Source organism: Talpa europaea (assembly GCF_964194135.1).
Source record: "Talpa europaea genome assembly, chromosome: 5".
NCBI lineage: Eukaryota > Metazoa > Chordata > Mammalia > Eulipotyphla > Talpidae > Talpa > Talpa europaea.
This window is the reverse complement of record NC_140071.1, coordinates 86775527-86802221: the sequence shown is the minus strand read 5'-3', so window position 1 is coordinate 86802221 and position 26695 is coordinate 86775527. Positions and strand designations below refer to the sequence as shown.

Sequence of the window (26695 nt, the reverse complement as noted above, 5' to 3'; positions counted from 1 at the left end):
ATAAATTAAAAGCCTTGACAACTGAAACATACAGCATTATTGGACAAATAAAACATATAATATGACATGGAATTCAAAATTAATTTGCTAAATCAAAGAATCTGGATCCCAAAGAGCTCACATTGTACAATTCCATCATTACAAAATTCTCAGGAAGGCAAAGATAATCTACAGTGATATAGTGTATCTGCATTGCCTTGGATCAGGTAGAGGGAGAATGCAAAGCAGCTTTGGAACATTTTGCATTTTTTTTTAATTTTTAAGATTTATTTATTTATGCATACAAAAACTGGGGTGCAGGCCAGAGGTGTGAGAGGTGAGAGGATTCACCAGAGTGGGGAACAGAACAGGCAGACTGACTGAAATACACTGCTGAGGGGAGCAGAGGGCGAGGCAGGAGAGGTCTGTGTGCCATGTGGGTATCTCACTGGCTGGCTGGGGATCTAACTCATGATGCAGAGGATGCAGATAGCTCCACAGTGCTGTGATTAACCACACATGCCACCAGGCAGGCCCTGTATTGTTTTTGAGGTAATCTTAGTTTACATTGTTTTTATTTTGAAAGTATAGTTTCCCCCTTCCAATATAGGAAAAATCTTGGAATTAAAATACCCTATATCTTGATTTTGGTGGTAGCTACACATGTGCACACTTAGGTCAAAAGTCATCTAAAAATACATTTAAATACTGCATTTTAGTATAGACATGTTATACTTCTATAAGTTAGGTTTAAAGCAAAAGATAGATTGGAGATGAGGAATGAAAGAACTTGCAAATTTAGGATAATCATAAACTAAAAACAGGGACATGGCAGTGAACAGTTTCTTTGAAACTATTTCAATACAAAAAAAAAAAAACTGAAGAACGTTGTGCATGAGAAGAGGATGATACTCATAAAATATCTGATCTTCTCAAAAGCAAGTATTTGTCTAGATTTTATTATTGAACTCAAAGATGTCATTGGAGGAAAATTTACATAAAAGAAGCTGGCGTATACGAGAAATAGAGAGCACAGAAATGTTAACAATGTGTGTGCAATGCCATTGTAAATGTAGGGAAAATAATAAATTTTATGTTATTAAATCATGCTACTACTTGGAAATAAGCAGATATCTACTAGATTTGCAAGCAGAAAATCAGGTTTTAGGGCAATGGTCAGAATTAAGATAGACTTCTTTAACCTGCAAAGTAGCTCCAGTGCAGTGTCCAAGTGGATTAAAAACTCAAAGATGTTACATGAAAATTGCGTAGATTCCTTGCTGTGTGCATTATTTCTTGTATAGAAGAAAAAAAAAACTGTTTTATAGTCTCATGGGATTTGCTTTCTCCTTATTGTGTAACAGTCATTTCCAAAGTCTTTGAAATATATCAAAAGCAGATGAAGCCATAATTCTAACAAAATATTTTATGAAGAAAATTGTGGAAAAATACCTACTCTTAACTTTAAAAACATCAAATGCCTTGGGTGTGTTGCAGTAAGATACACATGAAGGGGTAATCCTGTGCTTCTAAGTCATACACAATGTTGTAAACCATTATTACCTAAATTAAAAAAATAATAACAAAACTAAATAAAATCATCAAATGTAACTTATGAAGTGCTTTGTCAATCTGTGTTTAGATATATAGTGTGTCAGTGTTGCTATTATTAAATGAAAGGGTAATGAATTTAAAAACCAAATATAGATAAGACTTATATCTGAAGAGATTACAAAAGTATTTTATTTAAAAGGGTAAACATGTTGGAATGACACCTAAATTACAGATCACTGAAAGACAAATGGAAAAACAATAAGCTAAATTTGAAGATAGCTTTATTCTATTTTGGTATTTCTCCACCTCATAATTAAATTCATTTTATCAGATGTTGTCATATAAGATTGATTTTTTTTGGTAATATTTCTCAAGATTTCCTAAGAACTATAGAATTAGTGTGTCATGTTATAAGATTGATTTGAAAGTTAAAACTAGAACATTTGTTCTTGAAGAATGACATTCAAAGAGTCGAGATCCCATGATTTGAATTTTGAAGTCTACTTTCTTTTTTTTTTTTAAAAAAGATTTTTTTATTTATTTATACAAGCACTGGGTACAGTCAGAAGCGCTGAGTGGTGAGAGAATTCACCAATGCCAGAGCTGGGAGCAGAGCAGGCAGAAGGACCGAAGTATACTGCTGAGGGGAGCAGCGGGCATCAGGAGAGGTCTGTGCGCCATGTGGGACCCTCCTCTGGTGGCTGGGGATCAGCTGGGGATCGAACCGGCACTGCAGAGGCTGTGGGCAGCTTCACAACCCAGCGCTCAACCGCTGTATCACAGGGGAGGCCCTTGAAGTCTACTTTCCTCAATGTTTAGAATAACACATTATATCTGGGAAGTTGTGGGGGAACTCAATCCTAAAAAAATAGTTACCCAAGAAGCTTGATTTGAGCTTATGCATGGAAGTTTAGGAACCTCTGTCTGCAGTAATATTGTAACTGGGTCGCTGCAGTGCTGGAAGATACAGGGCAAGGTGGCTTAGTTGGGACTGAGGCACACTGCTCTCATCCTCCCATTGTGGGTGTTCCTTCTCCCTCAGCTCCAGCAAAGCCAGCTCCACCCATGGCTCCCCGGAGTCCACAGGACCATCAGCCTGCGCTGACCTGAGTGTAGGCTGGAGTAGACATTTCCCTATTTTATATCTAATTCAAGGATCATACATGAACCAATCAGGTGTAAACTAAAAGGATCATTAGGTGCAAGCTAAATGGACCAATCATGTTCATGCTACATCATTAGTTATTCAGTTTAAAAATGCAAAACAAGCTGCTCGGTGCTAAACAGTCCAACCGTATGCTTGGGTTTGAAAATGCTCTAATTTATAGTGTGGGGGACCCTAAAGGAAATGAAAGGCAGAGCACGAACCAGCTTGATGCATCCTGCTCCAAGTCTCACAAACAAGAATGGTTTTCTGGTCTCTGAAGTGAAAGACACTTTCATTAAACCAACTTCAAAGAAGGATTCTGCTCCCAGCCTCTGACAAAGAAGATTTCTGTTCCCGGTCTTCAGAGAGGAAGCATTTATCGGACAACCTTGAAAGAAGAAAGATTCAGCAGATGGCTTCTAAAAAGATGGAAGCATTGTGGACCTCCAGGGGATTCAGCAAACCTGTGTGGAATTCTAGACTTCCAGACCTCTAGACATCCACACCTCCACAGACTTTTGCAGACTCAACTACTTCATTTGCCTCCAACCCTACCTCTGATATTTGTCTGCAAGAAGTACTGTTGGGCTCATTACAGCATTTCGAATTACTGACCATAGCCTCTGATTCTCAGCCCCACCCCTGTTGCCGTCGAGTCTCTAACTACCTGGTTCTATATCAGGCCCAGCTGCTGCTGTGGGCTGTTGCTGTGTCACCTCACCTTCTGTGAGTGGCTGTTGTTTGGGACTTTGGACACTGTCTGGCATGAGACAATTGGCCATTTGTGGCCTTGAAACTCTATCCATTTCCCCAGTCTCCTGATTGTTGAATAAACCCTGTTGTTAGACAGGCTTGTAAGCTGAGTGGTTTCACAAAGGGTAAGAACTCACTGACAGTGATCTGTCTACCACGTTGGGTTGGCTCTGTCCTTTGATCCTATTGTTGTATTGTTTTAGTATTGTCGTAAGTGTCCTTTTGTAGTACTCTTTTTAAAAGTTTCAATATGATCAGGTCTCCCCTGGTGGCACAGCATTTAAGCGCTGGGCTGCAAAGCTGCCCGCAGCCGCTGCAGCGCTGGTTCAGTCCCTGGCTGCCAGGCGAGGGTCCCGCATGGCGCGACAGACCTCTCCTGCCGCTCCCGCTGCTCCCCTCAGCAGTATATTTCGTCGGTCTGCCTGTTGTGTTCCCTGCTCTGGCTCTGGTGAATTCTCTCGCCCTCCTGTGCTTCTGACTGTACCCAGTGCTTGTATAAATAAATAAATAAATCTTAAAAAAAAGTTTCAATATGATCTAGGCTATTTTCACAACTGAATATCCTCTCTGTTTCCTTAATATATTATTTTTAAGATCATGATACTTAAATGTGCTACACAGAATATCAGTACTTCAGGAAAATATAGGATAATTGAGCTACATATGAGTATACTACCACTTGCTTAATAATCTATCATGCAATATCTAATGTTGAAAAAATATCTCTCAGTAGTCATGTTTTTCTATTTCTGCCAAAGAATATTAATCATTTCTTATGTTAGAATACTGTGATAAATTCATTCCAAAGAAAATCTTTGCTTCTCCATTACATAATAATATAGTGAAGGTCAGCACTTCAGAATATTTCCTGATTTTGATCAAATGGTCAAAAAATTGAGTAAATTTAGAAATTAAAATCAGTAACTTACTCACTTCTACCATAGTGCAAGATTTTACAGATTCCTTTAGTAGATTATTATTCAGTTTTTCACCTAATTACCTCCTAGAGCTATTCTGAATCAACACAGGCTTATATCAGTTTCTAGATGTTGCAGTACACGTTATATATATAAAAAAAATACTATCTTTGTTCCAATATGTAGAGTTTTCTATTGCTTCTAGACTAGACAGTCGGATATAATTCCCCTTTGGTGGATATTTAAAGCATGTCTTTGTTTATTGTACACCTGGATCAATTGAATGCATGATACTAATAAAAAAATAGAAGTTGCTAAGGAACATCAGGTCCTTTGACTGAACTTATATCAGTCAAACTTGTCTACTTGTTCTCTCATCTTAATCAAGTTTAATTATTTTTTGCTATAATCTTTACTGCAATTTTTTTTTTCTGTATCTGTACACATGTTCATTTGGAATCCAAGCTGAAAAATATATAGGCATGTATTTATTTCAAATTTCATTTTCTTATTTACTTAAATGGAAAAATTCCTCTGAGAGAAATAGCTAAGAATATGGTGAAATATTCCATTGTTTTTATGCACTACATCATCTTGATCCAGTCATCTATTTTTGGGTATTTGGGTTGTTTCCATAGCTTAGCTATTGTAAATAGTGCTGCTATAAACATAGGGGTGCAGGTGCCCTTTTGAATTAATGATTCTGTGTCCTCTGGGTAAATACCTAGGCGTGACATTGCTGGATCATATGGAAGCTCCAGCTTTAGCAGGTTGAGAAATCTCCCCACAGCTTTCCATAGGGGTTGGACCAGTTTTCACTCCCACCAGCAGTGCAGGAGAGTTCCTTTTTCTCCACATTCTCACCAACATTTGTTGTTGCTAGTTTTTTGTTTAATATGTGCCATTCACGCTGGTGTAAGGTGGTATCTCATTGTAGTTTTGATTTGCATTTCCCTGATTAAAAGTGATGCTGAATATTACTCAGCAATCAAAAAAGATAAACTCAAGCAATTTGCAACAACATGGATGGAGCTGGAATGGATCATGCTCAGTGAAATAAACAAGAAAGAAAGAGAAAAATGCCGATGGTCTCACTCATAGCAGGAATTTAGAAAACCTAAATAAGAAACCAGGAAAAGGACTAATTATAATAAAGTAAAAATCAAAATCAACAAGCAACTATAAACCAGAGACACACTGGTGGGGGAGGGATTAGGGTCAAAATAAGAGGGGTGGGAATTGTATGGATAATGTACCCAAGATGAAAATGCATACATTGTGCAAAAATGAAAAATGATGTAAAAATATATAAAAGAAAAAAAGAAAAATTAACAATATAGTGAAATAAATCAACTTACTATATATTATATGGTATCTTTTCATCCTTTTATAAAAATAATTACGAGTACCTAAAATATATTTTGTTATGATAATCAATTACTTAAGTTTTATTGATTATATTTTAATGGACTATCAGTACTAGCAGTATACTAATAATTCTCTTATATTGTATAAAACTTTTGTCCTTAAAAGTTTTGCTTAACAGAATATATTAAGAAAATTGTAAAATATCAGGACTATGAATGTTTTTAAAATAAATCTAATATTGGCCTCCCTGTTGGCACAGGAGTTGAGACACAATCTATGACACTATCTGCAGCTTCTGCAGCACAAGTTCAATCCCCGGCCAGGGAGTTACCCATATGGCACAGCAGACCTCTCCTGACTCGCCTCGACCGCTGCTCCCCTCAGCAGTGTATTTCAGTTAGTCTGCCTGTTTTGTTCCCCACTCTGTCACTGGTGAATTCTCTCGCCCCACCCCACACCTCTGGCCTGTACCCCAGTTCTTGTATGCATAAATAAATAAATCTTTAAAAACATAGAAAATAAATCTACTATTAAAAAAATCAATGTCTGCATTTTGCTGTTGATATTAATGGAAGATATGGTTTTCATAATGAACAAGAATTGGTTACAAAACAAATATCCATGAAAGAAAAAAATGAAAAATGAATATTGGAAAATCAAACTGAAAGCTGGCAAAATAACAACAAAATAAATCATTGCAGATATAATTTAATTTTCTTTTCAAAAAAGCTAATGAAATAAATGCCATCCTAACACAAGAATTGATCATTTTATTTATTGAAATATACTTAAAATGTACACTGAGAAGTGGTAACATGTCTAATTTCTCAGATAACTAATTCTACTTAGTGAAAAATACATTAAATAATAATGAATTTTTGTTTTCATATTTCACTTATTTTTGTTTAATTTTAATAGGAAAGATTAGATTTTACATTAAGAATAAAAATGAATACAAAAAAGTACCTCAATTCATGTTTTTTTCTTTTCAGAGTGCAGATATGAGCCCTGCTAGTAGCAGCACTTCACTTCCAGTCAGTCCTCTTACTGAAGAACCATTGCCTTTCAAGGTAATAATTTTAAGATAGCTAATAAATATTTTACTGTAGTAAAATAGTTCATGCATAAATGGTGAGTGAACAACTTTAATCTGTAAATATTATATTTTCAAATTTTTTTTGTTATTTTTCTGTTCTTTACACTGCTAAATCAATGTAAAGACTGGGATGGAAATGAATATTTTATGGAACACATTGTTTGCCTTTCACATAAGAGACAGTGATTTTATTGCCATAGTTTGATGTAATGAATTAAAGGCTTCATATTTTTATTTGTATTTCTATTAATTTAAGCAATTAGTTTAAAATCAATTGACCTTAACAAGTGGTTAATTTTTTATTATCTGGTTAAATTTTAATTTATGACTCTAGGTCATAATTATTTAATCATCACAAAATATTTGCCAAAATCAAAACTGACATATAAACTTCGTATTCAAAAATATTTTAGTAAATATGCAAATCATTATTAGTAGAATTCTTAAGTTTATAATTATGAAGAAATATTCTTTTTTTTATTTTTTTTATAGAGGCATGTTTTATTTATTTGTTTGTTTGTTTGTTTATATATGCACTGGGTACAGTCAGAAGCGCGGGAGGGTGAGAGAATTCACCAGAGCCAGAGCGGGGAGCAGAGCAGGCAGAAGGATCGAAGTACACTGCTGAGGGGAGCAGCGGGCGGCAGGAGGGGTCTGCGCACCATGTGGGACCCTCCTCTGGTGACCGGGGAGCAGCCGGGGATCGAACTGGTGCCGCACAGGCCGCGGGCAGCTTCGCAACCCAGCGCTCAACCACTGCACCACTGGGGAGAACCTGAAGAAATATTCTTGTTTTACTATTTAAGATTTATTATTTCTCTTTAAGCCAGAGCTTGCAAATCAGGTATTTTTATATTTTTACCAATGATGTTTGGATTTTTTTTAGGATTATTGAAAATAAAGCCTTGTAAGAATGGGAAATAAAATCTTAGAACATTGGGATGTTGCACTTGAATGTAATGTTTTTAGTTCAGTTTGACTTAAAGGCAGGCAGATACACATTTTGGGTTTCATTATGGCTTTTATGATTTTTGTGTTTTATCGTATTACTTTTTGTTTTACATTTTTCATATAAGAGCCATATCATATTTAACTTAATTTTGCTCACATCTCATACATTGACTGGCATAGATTTCCAGACACTCAATGTTTGCTTTATTATTAAGAAGAAAATTATAGGGCCTCCCCGGTGGCCCAGCGGTTGAGCGCTGGGTTGCGAAGCTGCCCGCAGCCTCTGCAGCGCTGGTTCGATCCCCGGCTGCTCCCCGGCCATCGGATGAGGGTCCCACATGGTGCGCAGACCTCTCCTGCCGCCCGCTGCTCCCCTCAGCAGTGTACTTCGGTCCTTCTGCCTGCTCTGCTCCCCGCTCTGGTGGATTCTCTCACCCTCCCGTGCTTCTGACTGTACCCAGTGCTTGTATAAATAAATAAATAAATAAAAAGATTAAAAAAAAAAAAAGAAGAAAATTATAAAAGGCTATGAATCCACTGTGGATCTTTGGTTTTCTAATTACGGACTTTTTGCTTAATGATAGATAATATTTGCTACAAACTCATTTATACATCAGAGAATTAGTTGTTAAATATGAAATAATTTTCTGATTGCATTATTTATTGATAAATTTGATACAACTAATGGAGAAGATAATATTGTTTAATTTAGAGTTATTTTCATTTTATGGGTATGGATATAGCAAAGTTTATGGAAGAACATTTTATGTAACAGGATTTAATTGAATTCTCACGACATTACTGGAAATCATTTTCTCTTTTTAATTATATTGATAATGACCCCACTCCATGAAAATTAACATTTATTTTTAGTGGAGATCATAGAAAAAGTTAGATATATTGTAAAAACTGCTGACAGACATAAAGGTGATATAAATATAATTTTCTTATTTTCTCTGACTGATTCTAAGGGATCAATATTGTTTCCGTGTTAATGTGCATAAGTGGTTTTATAAGTAATTAAAACACCCGAGTGCTTATAATATATAATGTTGAATTTTAATGATCAATATAGCACTAGTACCTTTTAAATTACTTCTTCTGTGAAATGAATATTTTTCATATTTTACCTCAGACTTTTTGAGTAGATATAAAAAACTCTTATGAGTATTTAAAATTATCTAAAATTAAATACTGAAATTATGAAATAAAACTGCATTGGCTTCTCTATATTTTGTTTGTAAAATAACATGTAAATTAGTAATAGAATATCCTTATATAAACACACAATATATATATATAAGCTATTTTGCAATATATCGTAGTGACTATAATTGCAAAAATGTGCTGAAAACTACATAACACATTGAATGCATTTACATTTTCTTGTAATGATATCCTGAAAGAAACTGATGTTACCATTCAGTTGTTCCTAAAATTATTCAAAATATGATATTAAACCAATGGCAATCAGAGAAAATATGTCATTCCCATTGATATAACTTGGTTTCTCATTTTAAAATAAGAAGAATTTTCTTTAAATCCCACTTTCCTAAGGCAGTAATTTCATCATCCATTGCCATCAATATCTGCTCTAGTGTTTGAAGGCAAATCCTCTGAAACAGAAGCTTTGATGGCTAATTGAGAAACTTGATTTTATCTATTCTCCTGCAAAGTAGTTAAGTTAACTAAAAGAAATGTATCCCTTCCTTCTCTTGGTGTATTTTAGAAGCATGCATATATAACCCTTGGAGGAGAATTTTCTGTTTTGTCTCATTTGTCAAGGTGAATGCTTTCTTTTCACTAATATCTTTAGAATGGCATTCATATTAACTTTATATGTTAATGATTTTTTAATTAAGGTAACATTGGTTTGCAACACTTTATGATTCAGAAATATGGAATCCAAGCTATTCAACTGTATGCTACCACATTATTAAATTGATTTTAACCATTCCATTTGAAATAAAATAAAATTGTGTGTGCATACACACACATACGTATGCATATGCATGTGTGTATAGGTACACATACAAATATTAGCTAATTTTTCACTATTTGTTTTTGACTTGAATGTTAGATGAGAAATTAGTTCCAATATGAATGTCCCACAGTAGAATCTAATAAACTAAATGTGGAAGAAAATGGGGTAGCAGCTTGGAGAATCTCTGAAGTCAAGAAAGGTAGGTTAAATTTAGAAGATAAATCAATTAAAGATGATAATTCTTGTTTGGGACCGTTGCTTCTTTTCCACTCTAAGACATATTAAGCACTAACAGTGTTGGCCCATTCTTCAGTTTATTTTTTTTTAATAAATTAAAACGTATCTTCACTCAAAGTTAGTCCATTCCCTATATATTTACTTTTCTATTCTCCCCACACATCAGTTCAGTTCCTGTTAAAATCACTGCACTGTTAGTGTAAACTATAAAAACTCTACTCATACTACTATCAAAACTTTTCCTTGCTTTCCTTTAATTAACCAAGGCACTGAAAAAAAAAAAATCTTACTACACTTTTTAGAAACACAACTGAGGAAAGGAATTTCCTGAAGATTCTTCTGCACTGACACAACCCTCACTTCAAAAATAACAAAGCTGCTTTGTTTAAACAAAGACCAGAGATGAGGAAATAGAGAATAAATTAATGTCTCAAAATATTATCCTGCCATGAAATATTCAGATGTTAGGGTTAGAAATCATGCTTAAATCCACTTCAGAAGAGCATACATTCAGAATTTAATAAAATATATTAACTCACAATTTGTTCTCAATTAGTGGGTAGGAAAAATCTAATAGAAAAAAAAAATCCAGAAAAAATAGTTTTGACCATAATCTACTTTGTTTTCTTTTTTAAAAAAACTATCCTTAATTTATATATATATATATATGCATGCATATATATGTGTGTGTGTGTGTGATTGATATATATATATATTTATATATATATATATGTGTATATATATATATATATAGTATTTCTTCCTTCAGGTAGGATAACCATTGTTTTACCACCACCAAAGCACCCATAGTCCTCTACCATATTCCATTGTGCTCTCCTCCTCCCATTTACTACTCTCTCCCTTTCTCTCCCCCACCCCCATCCCTCCTGATTGTCTCACATCTATGGTCTGTTTCCAAGAGTTGTTCTTACAATGCATTTTTTCCTGATTCTTGGGTTTCTCTCAATTCCATATGTAGTTGAAACCACCAGTATTTATGTTTTACCTTTGGGTTCACTAAACTTAGAATAATCCCTTCCAGTTTCATAGATGTTTCCATGAATGACATGAGCTAATCCTTTTTGATTGTTGAGTAATATTCCTTTTTGTATCTATTCAACCTCTTCATGAACCACTTATTTGTTCTGGAGCATTTATATTGTTTCCATATCTTGGCTATTATAAATAGTGCTGCAATAAACATAGGTGTACAGGTTTCCTTTTGAATTAGTGCTTTTGTGCTCTTTGGAAGATGCAAAGGAGTGGAACTGATGGGTCATTTGTCAGACCTGTTTTTAGTCTTTTGAGGAATCTCCACACTTCTTTGCATAGAAGCTGGAACACTCTACCATCAGTGTAATATGGTTCCTTTTTCTCCACACCCTTACCAATTCTCATTGTTTGTGGTTTTGTTTTGTTTTGTTTTTAAACAAAATCCATTTTTAAACTTGATCCATTCTCACAGGTTTGAGTTGTTATTGCGGTTTTTGATTTACATTTCTCTGATGATTTAACCATCATCTATTTGGATCAATCAGTTAAAAGTGTATAGTTTTAGGGGCCTCCCCTGGTGGCATAGCAGTAAAGTGCTGGGCTGCAAAGCTGACCGCAGCCTCTGCAACACTGGTTCGATCCCCTGCCACCTGCAAGGGTCCCACATGGCGCGCAGACCTCTCCTGCCCTGCCCGCTGTTCCCCTCAGCAGTGTATTTTGTAAGTCTTCCTGTTCTGCTCCCTGCTCTGGCTCTGGTGAATTATCTCAACCTCCCGCACTTCTGACTATACCCAGTGCTTGAATGAATGAATGAATGAATGGATAAATAAATAAATAAATAAATAATTTTTTGGAAAATGAAAGTGTATAGTTTTGTACTGACCTTTTTATTTTATAAACAATGTACATTTTTTTTTTCAAAACATGTCCATTGCAGTAAAAGAGAGTTTAAAACATTAGAGGCAATGTAACCTTGCTAGGCAACTGCTGGGGATGAGCCCCAGTTTTTCCACTATATTTATGGACTCACAAGTTATTTTATGACTCAACTTGTCCATTTGTAAAATAGGGACAATATCAACTACTTCTTCATTGGGTTCTTATTAGGTTAAATAAGTTAATAAACAAGTAGTACTTAGGATAATACATAGTATTTTGTATATATAAGTGTTAGCTATTATTTTTTATAGAAGAGATATTTCTAAGTTTTAAAAAGTCCTATATGTTATAGGTAATTCTAAACAAATATCTCTTCTAAACCCCTTGTAATTTACATACAACTGTGAGAGTGGAAACATATTTTAAACATCAATCCCTTACGTTGATAAAGAATAGAATTTAATATTCACTCATAGAAGTCATGATACTTATTTTATTTTATACCACCAAGTATGTAGATGAGTTCCTATCTCAGATAGCTCTTATGAAAAATAATTAATGGAAATGCTTATTATTTGGCGGGAGAATGAGAACATACAATGAATTTGCCTTAAGGGAAACTGGTAAATATTGATATAATAAAACATTATTGGGCCTCCCTGATGGCGTCAGGGTTAAGCACCACACTATGAAGCAATCCACAGCCTCTGCAGCAGGAGTTCGATCCCTGGCTGGCCAGAGAGCAACCCACATGGCAAAGCAGACCTCTCCTATCTCTCCCACTGCTTCTCTCAGCAGTGTATTTCAGTCAATCTGCCTGTTCAGTTCCCCACTCTGTCTCTGGTGAATCCTCTCACCCCCCACATCTCTGGTATGTACCACAGCTCTTATATGCATAAATAAATAAGTCTTTAAATAAATAAATAATAAAACATTAGTTAGGAGGGGAAAAAAGAAATACATAATTATTTCTGTAACCATAGGGATATATAGTATTTTCACATCAGGGATATACCACAATGAATTTTCCTTTAATTCCCTAGTCACACACACTTCCTGAAATACAACTTCCATTGAAACAACAATGTTGCAGTTATTACAGATACCAGAAAAAAACACTTTGTGAACAAAGCCCTCTTGGTATTTTACTCATTAGATATTAAATATCAATATTCTAAGTAATATCAGTTGATTTTGTTGGGAACCATCACAAACAAAAAGAGCACATTGGCGACTCCAGAAGAGAGGGATCTGATAGTGGAATAACCTCTATAGCATCAATATACTTTATTTTTTGTTTCGTTTTGTTTTGCTTATAAGCTTTTTCTGTTCAATTTATCTAATGGTCTATCTTGTCATTAGGGATTTTTTTTTATATTTCAGAAAGTATGCTAAACTATATATTTTGCATTTCTGGTCATTTTTTTTTTATTTTGCCAACTATTAATTCATTCAGTAATGAATCAATTTATTTAGTACCTACCTTATACTTGATAATAATAGAGGCACTGCTGCTTCAGTGTAAACAACATAGAATAAATCCCTTCTTTCATGTTTTTGGGGGTCTAGTATAGAGAGATAGATCATTACAAAAAATAAAAACACATAGGTAAGGATGACCAATGCTATGATAAAACATAAATCAGGATTTGAAGGAAGAATGAGATTCTGAAGTGTTTGGCTGGTTTTTGTTGTTTGTTATGTTTTATTTGTTTTAAAGTCTTCTCTGATGCAAGGACATTTTAGCAGAAACAGTAATGAAGAAGAGTAAGTCACTGATCTATCTACGTGAAATAGCTTAAGAATACTAAGTATAAAATTATGAGGCAGGAAAAAAGTGTTTATTGGATGGGCAAGAATGCCCTTTTGACTGGAATAAATTGAATGAGGGGATAATAAGAGATTAGGTTGGAAAGAAAACAGACTATGTAGGATCTTGTAGGTGATAGTAAAAAGTTTTACTTTACTGACATACCAATGAAGTGTTTTGGGGGAAAGAACGGCATAACTAGACTTTATTGTAAAATGATTATTATGATTCTGTCTAGATCTCGGCAGCAACAGAAATGTTGAGTCAAGACCAAGTTTCTGTAGATGAGAGATAATGACTAAAATGGGAGTGATTAAAGCCGATAAAAGCATTGGCTGGGTTTTGAACATATTTTTAATGTGAGTCAGAAATTTTTAATGAATTTTACATGGGATATCAAAAAAAGAACAATGTCAAAAATTATTTCCGATTCTAGTGTTCTAGTATCCTAAAATATTGTTTTCATATTTTCCTCCTTCTAATCCCATTGTTTTCCAAACATTGCAAATAAGTAGATATCATGATGTATATGTCAGTTAATAAAGTCTTATTTGTTGATTTGGTTTAATTTTGTTCATAGGTGTGAGGCAGAAGGGCTAACTATATGTTATTGATAATTCAAAACAAATACAGTTATATTTAGAGATATATAGTTATATTTAGTTATATTTAGGGATACTAACTTTGGTAAACTATTTTCTCTCTTAGACCGCTGAAAATCACTCAGGTAATTCTAGACATAACTTATAATTTGATAAGGATTCTTATAGGTCGATAATTATGGCACATAAATATGACTCCTTTAGTGGAAGAAATAAGTGGGCAAAAATAGTCCTCTAAGAAGTAGCTGATTAATTTTGAATATAAAATCACATAATTATATAATTAAAATCAATTTATGTTATAAAATAATTTTCAATGCCAAGTGGTATCAATATGTTTCCCTAATAGGATAAATTTTAGGAAGGATCTAGTAGCTGTATGTTTATGTTAAGCAGTATTTTGGATGACATAAAAACAATAGTTTCTGCTTAATAAATCATTTCAGTAGTTTGGCAGTCGAAAATAATAATGTCTTATTGTCACATATGATTTTGTAAGTTGACTGAGCTCAACTGAAAAGTTCTAGTTTGAGATTTTATGAATTGATGGTGTCAGAGACTGAGAAAGGAATCATCTGAGGACTTGAGTGGGATACATATCCACATGACTGCTGTGGACTAGCTTGAATTTTCTCATAGCATGGTAGTTTTATTTTTTTATTTTTTTAAGATTTATTTATTTATGCATCAAGAACTGGGGTACAGCCCAGAAGTGCAAGTGGTGAGAGGATTCACCAGAGACACAGTGAGGAACAGAACAGGCAGACTGACTGAAATACACTGCTGAGGGGAGCAGCAGGTGAGACAGGAGAGGTCTGCTGCACCAGGTGGGTAGCTCTCTGGCCAACCAGGGATCGAACTCATGCTGCAGAGGCTGCGGATAGCTTCACTGTGCAGTGCTTAGCCCCTTGCGCCACCAGGGAGGCCCCAGCATGGTAGTTTTAGATGATACTTTAGATGGACATGGCCGCTACTTCCTCCAGGATGAATGTTCTAAGAAAAGATAAAACAGATATTGCTAGGCTAATTATGGACTAGATAAGAAATACACATCTAGATTTCTCAGTCCTTCTAATGGATAAGCAGTTAAAAGGTTTGTCAGTGGTTTCCAACACTTTGACAACCTTCAGAGATTTGTTAGAAGTGCTTGCAAAACTCTAGGCCTGCCCTGGTGGCGCAGCAGTCGAACGCTGGGCTGCGAGGGTGCCTGCAGCCTCTGCAGCGACTGTTCGATCCCTGGCCACCAGCGAGGGTCCCACATGGCGTGCAGACCTCTCCTGCCGCGCCCACTGCTTCCCTCAGCAGTGTATTTCATTGGTCTGACTGTTTTGCTCCCGCTCTGGCTCTGGTGAATTCTCTCACCCTACCATGCTTCTGACTGTACCCAGTGCTTGTATAAATAAACAAATAAATAAATCTTTAAAAAAAAAAAAAAGAAGTGCTTGCAAAACTCAACATGTAATTAACAAAGAAAATACTCTGTTCTGCCAACAGTGAAAATAAATCAACATATATATGATAGCTCTACCTACTGAAGCTTGTTAAAAATTTAGCAACAAGGATTTTATTGGGGATAGGTCATGAAAGAATCCTGTTCCTAACATGTACAGAAATCCCATACTGCTAGAAGGAAATCAAGTACTCAGCAAAATAATAGTTTCTGGGCCTCCCCTGGTGGGGCAGCAGTTGAGCGCTGGGCTGCGAGGCTGCCCGCAGCCTCTGCAGCGCCGGTTCAAACCCTGGCTGCTGGCGAGGGTCCCACAGGGTGCACAGACCTCTCCTGTCGCCCGCTGTTCCCCTCAGCAGTGTATTTCAGTCCGTCTGTCTGCCTGTTCTGTTCCCGCTGTGGTTCTGGTGAATGCTCTCACCCTCCCGCGCTTCTGACTGTACCCGTGCTTGTATAAATAAATAAATAAACAAATAAATAAATGAATGAATGAATGAATGAATGAATGAATGAATAAATAAATAAATAAATCTTTAAAAAGTAATAATAATAATAGTTTCTACAAAAAGTTCAGGCACAGAGATACATTCTTTTCATGTATGGAAAGTTTTATGTGAATGTATTGTACTATTTACTGGTCAAGGTCTCAGAAGTCATTGATTAATGACCAATTTTACAAGCAGGGCATTCTGAGGGAAGACATCAATTTCTTATTACTATTACAAAATGTCACAAACTAGGTAACTTAAACAGCAAAGATGTATATTCTCACAATTCTGGAGGATAAAAGTTTAAGTTCTTGTTGTCTGCAGGGCTGGTTCTGCTGAACCCTCTCTCCTAGGTCTGTAGGTAACAACCTGCAGGTAACAACCTGTGTCTTCCCATGGTCTTTTCTCTGTGCTCACACACCCCTTGTGTATCTTTCTTTTCTTATAAGGACAGCCATTCTATTGGAGTAACACCCCATACAAATGCCTCCTTTTAACTTGATTGGCTTTTAAACTTTATCTCCAAATATGGTTATATACTGAGGTACAGAGAATTGGAACTTCAACACATTAATTTGGGGAAAATTATTTTGCCGATAACAGACAGACAGGATTAAGACTGTGGTTACTCTTTGCTATAATGGGGGCCAAGCTTAACTCAAGGCAAGTGAAAATAAACTACCTCTTGATGGAAAATTATGAGATCTGCAACAGTATTTAATCTACCATTTGGATATGTGATATTCTCTTATTAAACCAGTTTTCAGTGTGGTAAAATTCAAGTGTGAGGAGTTTGGATTTGAAGGGATATAGCATAGGAGATAAGAAATCGCCTTAGTTGTTTGTAGTGCATTAATATGAATATATTTTACCAATGCTATTTTAATTTCCATTAAATTTAGAAAATTCAGTTAAATCTTTAACTTTTTATGGTTGAGATTATTGTAGAATTATTGCATTAAAGTATTTGACTAAAGTCTTGATCACAAACATTGAGAGTAAAATTTAAATGAAATAACTACCAATCAATATATGTTATGTTTGCATATTATTATTTCATAATAACTTTGATCCTAATGGTTCATCAAAACAAACTTTGAGCATCGTAAGTATTATTTAGATGTAGGTAGTATTAATAATGTATGAATGTTCATAGTAAGAAAATATAATTCATTATCCTACTAAAACAAATAAAATTTAATATTGCATAAATTAAGCTCAACATCTATTTTATTTAATGTTTGTTAAAAGTCATATAGTATCTCTTGGGCATAGTAGATCTCAAGGGGAAAAATTTTAATGGAAAAATAAATAAATTATTTAATGTTGTTTGTTAGCTACATATTGCTACCCAGATCCTTCTCACACATTGTGCAAATAATTTTAGGGAGACATGTACAAGATATAGAACTTATCAACATTAATACATCCTTAAAAAAATGTGTACCCCAGGGCCTCCCCGGTGGTGCAGTGGGTTGAGCGCAGTACTATGAAGCTGTCTGCAGCATGTGAAGCTGTCCGCAGCAAGTTTGATTCCCAGCCGGCCAGGGAGAAACCCACATGGTGGGAGAGACCTCTCCTGTCTCGCCCTCTGCTCCCCTCAGCAGTGTACTTCGGTCAGTCTGCCTGTTCTATTCCCTGCTCTGCCTCTGGTGAATCCTCTCACCCTCCCACACCTCTAGCCTGTACCTCAGTTCTCATATAAAAATAAATTAATCTTTAAAAAAAGTGTGCACCCCCTATCTATCCTCATCTTACACATTCAATTTCTTCCTTGAGTTTAAATCCCAATGAGTTTCATCATCTTTGCATAGATTGGTACTTTCCGAGCACTGGGTTTTGCTCTATATGCTCACTCTATTAAAAATTTTCCTTTTATATTTTTAGTGGACAGGACTAGAAAATAGAATTAAAAGAGCCACATTCTTTATCATTGAATTAAAAAGAGCCCTAGAATATTACAAGATAAATAGATTTGCTTTGTATTCTATAATTGGCAAAGTGAGTGTTTTTTAAGAAAATGAATCCATAATATAATACTTGACATTAAGTAATATAATTCAGGTACAGAACATGGGTAGATATTTCTAGATTCATTTGTACCTACAATACAGGATGTTGTTGCTAGCAAAATCCTAAATCCACTAAAAACCTTTCACAATTGGGAAATAAAGAAAACTTTTATGTGTTTCTTGAAAGAAAATAAATTTTGAGAAAGATTTTTTAAAATATTTGTTTGTTTGTTTGTTTGTTTGTTTGTTTGTTTATAGAAGAACTGGGTTGTAGGCCAGAGTTGCAGGCCGGCTGGAGGGTGGTGGGTGGTAAAAGGATTCACCAGAGACTGAGTGGGGAGCCAAATAGGCAGTTTGCCTGAAATGTGCTGCTAAGGGGAGTAGCAGGCAAAGCAGGAGAGTTCTGCTGTGCCATGTGGGTCAGCTCCCTGGCTGGGCATCAAACTCAGGCCATAGTAGTGATAGTGCTGAGACTTAACCCTTGGGCCACAAGGAAGGTCCCAAAAGTAAGTCTTGATGAACTCAGTCTTGTTTTGGGGATTCCACTTCAACACTTGATAGCACTTAAACATTTGTTCTGTCTACAAATAAGATAGCAGAACAATTTTATTTGGAAACAATTGAAGTCATCATCTATACACTTGACTGGTACTATGTTCCTTAACACCTATTGACTGAAAACTTTGATATTAAATGATAGCAGAGGTGGCAATCATCACTGTACACACCAAAATTGACACTATTGTGTTTAACATTTAACACAGGTATTGGAACTGGCTGGGAATTAGTAATGTATTTGAAATAAAAACATCATTGTTAACTGCAGTCCAAGCAACTGATGATCCTGTGTGGTAGATCCAGTGTCTATTTCTCATTTCAGTATTACCTTTTCATAGATTATGTTGACTTTAAAAAAAAAAGTTTATTATTTATGCATAGAAGAACTGGGGTGCAGCCAGAAGGTGTGGGGGTCAGTGTGAGAAGAGTCGCTGGACACAGGGTGGGGAGCAGAACATGCAGATCTACTGAAATACACTGCTAAGGGGAGCAGCAGGTGAGGCAGGAGAGGTCTGCTGTGCCATAGGTAGGTTAGCTCCCTGGTTGGGGATCGAACTCAGGCCATCGTGGTGGGCCTTTGCGGTGGTAGTGCTGAGACTTAACACCTAGGCAAATAGAGAGGCCCTCTTTGTTGACTTTTAGTATGTCTAGTATTACTTGAGTTTCCCTATAGGTGTGATGTATATACTCTTAACATAGTTATCTTTAAATAAGAAATTTACGAACAAGATAAAATTCAAAAATTATGACTCATTATTAACATATCCTTTTGATATGGACCATGAATATGAGCTTTCAAAAGTGAAGTCCACATGAGTTTAGTTTATAAAGAATGGCTTCCATCTGTTCTATCTTGGAATCATTTACTTAAGTAAATATCAGATGCATTTTAGAAATTGAATCTTATCAATGTACATTGGCAACTATAAAATAAAATGTGCAAGGGATTAAGTACAGTTCTACCTTAGATCAAACAATTAAGAAAAGTTTATATTTCTTTGGTAACTTTATATTAAAGAAATAGTATATCTATATGGTTAATGAAGACATTGGGCATCCATTGTTTTAATTATACCACACAGAATTTTTAAGTGTTCAAGTTGGCAGATTCAGTAAAATAAATAGTATGAGCAAATGTTCTGTTCTTATGCTTTTGCATCACAAATTTATCTTTCCCTCACTGAAGTTTTCATACCATACATAAATAATTTTATTTATTATTCTGCTGGGCAAAATTAGCATGCTGATGATACAAATTAAAAGTTGTAAGATAATTATAAAAAATTAGAAACTTGTATTATTTCCTATAATAAAAATATAAATAGTGTGGGAAAATTTATAAACATTACTTTAAAATATATTTCAGGGGCTTCCCTGGTGGCGCAGCGGTTGAGAGCCGCGCTGCGAAGCTGTCCACAACCTCTGCAGCGCTGGTTCAATTTCCCCGAAGGCCAGGGAGAACCCCACTTGGTGCAGCAGACCTCTCCTGCCTCGCTCACTGCTCCCCTCAGCAGTGTCTTTAGTCTGTCTGCCTGTTCTGCTCCCCGTTCTGGCTCTGGTGAATTCTCTCACCCTCCTGCGCTTCTGACCTGCACCCCAGTTCCTGTATAAAAGAGAGGAAAGATGGAATGTATTTTCACAAAAATGTACTCATCCTCTTGGATAATGACTGAACCATACACAGAAAATTGAAATAAAAATAATTGCCAGATGGATTTATTAGGCTCTGATCACCAATTTAATAATAGTAATTTTGAAGATAGATATCATTTGAATATTCTGAGTAACTTTTTTTTTTAAGATTTATTTATGTATGCATACAAGAGCTGGGTTATAGGCCAGAGATGTGGGGTGGGAGGATTCACCAGAGACAGAAGGGGGAACAGAACAGGCAGATTGACAGAAATACACCGCTGAGGGGAGCAGTGGGAAAGTGAGGAGAGGTTTGCTGCGCTATGTGTGTCACTTCCTTGGCTGGGGATCGAACTCATGTTGTGGTGGCTGCGGGTAGCTCCATAGGTTGCATCTTAACCGCTTGCGCAACCAGGGAGGCCCCTATTCTGAGTAACTGTTAATGTCACATACTCTTCTAAGCTAATTACCTATTTTCTTTTTAGATCTTGATTATATTATCAGTGATCAGCTTATATCTGTACCTGGGTATGTTCTTTTTTGGGGGTAATCTCTTTTACTTTAGTTAATCTTTTTTTTTTAAGACTTATTTATTTATTTATACCAGAACTGGGGTACAGGCCAGAGATGCGGGGAGTGAGAGGATTCACCAAAGACAATGGGGCACAGAGCAGGCAGACTGACTGAAATACGCTGCTGAGGGGAGCAGCGGGCACAACAGGAGAGGTCCGCCGTGCCATGTGGGACCCTCGCCGGCTTGTTGGGATCGAACCGGTGCTGCAGAGGCTGCGGACAGCTTCACAGCCACAGCGCATGCTCAACCGCCTGCGCCACCAGGGGAACCCTACTTTAGTTAATCTAATGGGAAATATCAGGAGATGTTACAAACACTGTTGTTATTTTTTAAATAAGCTATATTAGAATTTTATTACCGATATTATTAAAAATATAGGTTTATTTAGAGTAGTTAGGCCCTGCTTAACAAGTAAGATTTTGGCAACAGTATATCAAGTCTGAAAAAATTTTTTAAAAATTGAGCAAAACTGTCAAAACATAATTAAGGGTGGTAAAATTAAGCCCACTTTTCTCCCATGAATGTCTTTGCCAGGTAATAGAACCTTTGTAAAAGGGCCAAATAGATAAATGGATCCATGCCAGTTGCTACACCATGTTAAAGAGAGAATGGTCATAATTTCCAGTAATAATGTCCACAGGAATAAAGCCAACAATAGTTTATCTTCTTGGTAGCATTAGCTATTTCCTTATCTTTCTTGATTTTTCTTATAGGCTTTAACCATTTGATGATATTACTTCTGCTCTTATCATAAAATTTGAGCCAAGGGAGAAAAGCACAGGTCTCAAGCTGGGGAATTAGGATCTAGAAATTATCAATATTTACTCATGCGTTGCCCATGTGGTAAGGAAAATGATGTGAAAGGCATTATATGATTTATAAAAACTTACACTGCTTCTGTAGACTGTGATTCAGGAAGCAATCAAGAGTTGTATCTTTGTCTGTTTGGAATGCTATAAGAAAATAACATAATGTAGGAAATGAAAAAAACAGAAAACTGTTCTCACAGTTCTGGATGCTGGCAGAGATTACAGTGTATGGCTCAAACCCACTTCCTAGACAGGTAAGGAAGCTTACCTTTTCATTGTAAGCTCACATGGTGGAAGGAACAAGAAGGGGTTCTTTTATGAGGAAATCTATCTCATTCATGAGGGCTCTGGTCTCATGAACTAATTGCTTCCACAGGTCCTACCTCCTAATACTATCATTTGGGCATGTTCGATATTCAGTATATGAACAGTGGGCTGAAGGCAGACACATTCAAATAATAGTAAATTGAATAAAATAGTAAGATGCAAAATAAAGGATGTTTTATAATTCTTCTTGAGAGCCTGATTTCCAAAGAAGGGATTCTGAACTTTATTTAAATGTAAACTCCTAGTACATTAAATGGGAATAGCAAAGTTACTAATAAAATGAAAATCATAATATAGATGGATAATTTTCATGTAATCTACTTTAATTTCTGCATATGTCCATGCCTTAAATGGAATGAAAATCACCTGCATTCATATTAAAATAATATTTACAGATGATCTAGGCTATCAAAAATATTTACCAAAAACATCTATATGTATATATTTATCTAATAGTTATATCTAAAAATGTTGTAATTTGTGTATTAATTTTGTATTGTTGCAGTCACAAGTGCAATGACTTAATACTATTTTGTAGTACTTTATACAAATATATATATGTGTGGGTGGGTGTGGGAAATACATATGTATAACTATACATATTATATATATATATAATATATATAAGTTTATAGTTCTGGAAGTTAGAAATAGGTCTCACTGGACAAAAGTGAAAGTTGGCAGCAATCCCACTGCCCACCTATGACTACGCAGGTGCCTCTTTTCACCAACTCTTTCCTACTATAGGGAAGCAGCCTTCCTGCCTGCCCATGACCTATCAAGGCCACCCGCTTGAAACCATGCAGGCCTTTCTTAGCAAACTTGTCTCTTTCGGGGCACCTCTTCCTGCCTGCTTGTTTTGTGAAAGTGTCTTTTACTCTTTTGTCCCTTTCCCTAATAAATCTGCTCTTTAAATGTATATTAAAAAAAAATGAGTGTTGGCATAGCTCAGTAATTTCTGGAGGGTCTGGGGAAGAATCATTTTACTTAATTTATTAAATTTCTAGAGATTGCTTGTATCTTAGGCTTCTTCCATTTTCAAAACCAGTAGTGACCTGTCCAGTTGTTCTCAGGATGCATCACACTGACTCTTTTGCATCTCTTTTTGATGTTTGAGTACATTTGTGATTGCTCTGGGTTCAACAGATAACCAAGGAAAATCTCCCAAATCAAGTGATTACCTTAATTTCATCTATAACTTTAATTATTGTTTGCCAAGGACAACTTTGGAAGAGGGGAGGGTCATTTTTCTCTGCTACAATTAGTAGCATTGCATGTGTAAGAAGTAGATGTTATTCCTGGCAGGTGAATTTTTGTTATATTAATAAATATTGAGCTGATTACTGAGGTAATTAGAATGAACAGCACTCATCTTTTCTCCCTAATTATGGTTAATTGCATTAACACAAAGAAAGGGATTCCTATTCTGCTGACTTACACAAGTTACTTCCTTTACCATTAGTTTACTTTCCCATCTTCTCTCTCTGGCAATCTTCTAATCCCCACTTAATACCCAATTAAATGTCACCCTCTTACTGAAAATTCCTCCCAAATTCCCCACAATATCTTAATGTAGCTTCTAATATGGAACTTAAAAGTCATATTATAAATTGTTTGTTTAGAGTCTTTCCCAATACAGATGTTTGTAAAAGCAAATTAAAAAAAATTCATTTATTTATGTATACAAGAACTGAGATGTAAGCCAGAGGTGTGCAGTGGTGGGTGAGAGGATTCACCAGAGACAGTGGGGAGCAGAACAGGCATATATACTAAAATACACTGCCTGGGGAGCAGTGGGCGAGACAGGAGAGGTCTGCTTGGCCACATGGGTTAGCTTCCTACTTGGCTGGGGATCTAACTCATGCAGCAGTGACTGTCAATAGCTTGATAGTACTCTTTAACCCCTGCACCACCAGGGAGGCCCCATAAATGCAGGTGTTTTATATACTTTATTTTTACTACTTCAGTGACTAATGACAAGTATACAATACACTAAAAATAGATGAATGAGTGAATCATCAAATGAATGATAGAAAAGTTTTCACTTAAATACTAATTTCTCCTCAAATGTTCCATGCTATTATTATCACAATAAATGTTAAAGGATCCATTGATAAGCTGAAATAATATAACAAAGTCTATCAAGCTAAACAATTAACATCAGTCTGCCAAATTATTTGCATCTGATCCTCTACCTCCTCCACCACTCTTAGCACAGTTTGATCAATCATAAATATAATAATCCACTGTGCAACTTACTCAGGGTTAGGGAATCCAGAGTCAATTGTCCTTGTTGCTCATCAGCATCTCTTCTTGTGCTCTGAAATTTTGATTTCTGCTGTATCTGGTATTTCTCAAATAACCAGTGTCTAAGAGACAACAACATTCCTGCCAACTGCCTATTTGGAAGTATAAATATTACCTTTCCTGATGTTTTCCATAACCAAACACTAAGAAGTCTTAGATACACACTCAGTCATCCGAATTGGAAATACTGAAAATGGCTTGCTTAAAGAGTATTAGTTAGTCCTCAATACATGCAAATATTGTCTCATTTTGCAGATAAGGAAATTGAAGCTTACAAGCAGTTCCATAACCTGACCAAAGTTGCTAATGTAGTAAATGACTCAGCTCGAATTCCAGCTCAGGATTTTAGTATACCAAAGATCTGGCTTTAAATACTGTGCTACAGATAATCAACATTGTTTTTCAGTTTGCTATTGACTATCCATTGGTTTCATACAGTTCAAGGTTAAAAATAGAAATAGAAGCAGCGGTAAAGAGAAGAGAAGAGAGGACAAAAGACAAAAGAAGTGAAGAAAGAAAAGAAAATATAAGAAATTACCCTTCCATTCTTTAAGTCTGGTTTCCATGGAAATCAGTCCTACTAAGAGAGGTTGTGTATCTCTTTTATTATTAATAGATCTAATGATTTTCAGTCATCTCCGCAATTCTGAAATGAAAGCCACCTGTTATATTGTTCAGAGAATAGAATTTACCTTAACTAGTTTAAACTAGCTAAGGGGTTTTATTATAGGTTGTTTAATAGTTTACAGAATTTCTTGGAAGGTCAGCTAACCATACTTGGAATTATAAGGACAAAATGCTGAGACTCTGATGCCTGAAAGGGATACACTATGCTGCAGACTGAAGAAGAACAGGAAAAATGAATGAGGCTAGGAAGTTTTCAGAGGGCCTCCCCAGTGGTGCAGTGGTTGAGTGCTGGGTTGAGAAGATGCCTGCAGCCTCTGTAGCGCCAGTTCTATCCCTGGCCACCGGGCGAGGGTCCCACATGGTGCACAGACCTCTCCTGCCGCGCCTGCTGCTCTCCTCAGCAGTGTACTTCGTTGGTCTGCCTGCTCTGTTCTCTGCTCTGGCCCTGGTGAATTCTCTCACCCTCCCGCACTTCTGATTGTCCCCAGTGCTCATATAAATAAATAAATAAATCTTTAAAAAAAAAAAGTTTTCAGAGTTCAATATGTAGATTTTATTTTTAACAATCTTTGTTTTCAGTATGGTATTACCTTCATCACTTTCCCAGATGTTGTCTTTCTTTATGAATAGGATAGATGGAGAAGATGCCTGAACATTCAGAATACTTTCACCCATCCCCTGGTTCTAAGCCCCATCTTTATAATATCCACTTTCACAGATGCATAGCTCTTCTGTGGTCCCATAGTGAAAACATTGTTTGGGTGAGGGGTACTGCGTATTTTCTCTCTCTACTTTTCACTTTCCTTTTCCAACTGCTCTTGTGTTAGACATGAGAAAGGGTCTGGTGCATAAGCCTTAAAAAATTCTGTCTTGACACCCAAAGGATTAGAGTTTCATTGTCTCTATGTCTCAGAGAACTCAAGAACTCAGGATTTAGTAACACTGTCTACTAAGTGCTCAAAGATTTCACAATGGACTGATCTTAAAATGAACTCTAACATCCCCTCACCCCTATTTTCTATTTAAAAAACAAACAAAATATATATATTTAGATTTATATTAGCTTTTTTTAACTTTGAAGTTAATCCTATGTTAATGTTTTTCAATTTATGTGATGCTGGTAAAGAATGAGAGCCAATATCAACTTAATTTGACAAAACCAAATTGCAGCTAATGTTATGAATGTCAGCTTTTCCCCCTTGTAATAAGGACTACTACATTCACTAGGTTAAGAAGAGAGGTGGTTAAAGAATTTGAAATTGTCTCTCCTTTGATATATATCTTAATATAGCCTTATCTATTAGGAAAAGCATCAGAACTTTCTAAATAATAGTTTTTCTATTATGGTACAAATACTAGAACTAACTCTATTTCACTTAGTAGATGCAGAGAATTGATGTGAAGTACTGCAAATGCTGGTACATAAACCTCAGATATGTATATAGAAAGATTCACGTTATTCAATAATTGTCTGTAAGAGGTGCATAGAAAGGAAAGATATATGTGAAGAAATGAAACAAAGTTCTACAAATCACATTGTTTAGTATAAATTTGCATTGTTATAAGTTATTTTTAAAACTCTAGTCACAAATTTAGAGTGAGGTTTATTAATGTGCACAAAATTCTGTTTTTCAATGTATTCAT

At 35.7% G+C, this 26695-nt stretch overlaps 1 protein-coding gene across 2 annotated transcripts in view; it reads left to right on the top strand.

Annotated features, from left to right (window-relative positions):
- The window catches only part of CCSER1 (coiled-coil serine rich protein 1), a gene marked incomplete at both ends in the record, with an annotated part of 1131842 nt that overhangs the window by 384626 nt on the left and 720521 nt on the right, over positions 1 to 26695 (top strand). For both annotated transcript variants that reach the window (XM_084233722.1, XM_084233723.1), the window contains one exon: positions 6711 to 6788. In XM_084233722.1, coding sequence (XP_084089848.1) covers positions 6711 to 6788 — 78 coding nt within the window. The remainder of the gene's footprint in view (positions 1 to 6710; positions 6789 to 26695) is intronic.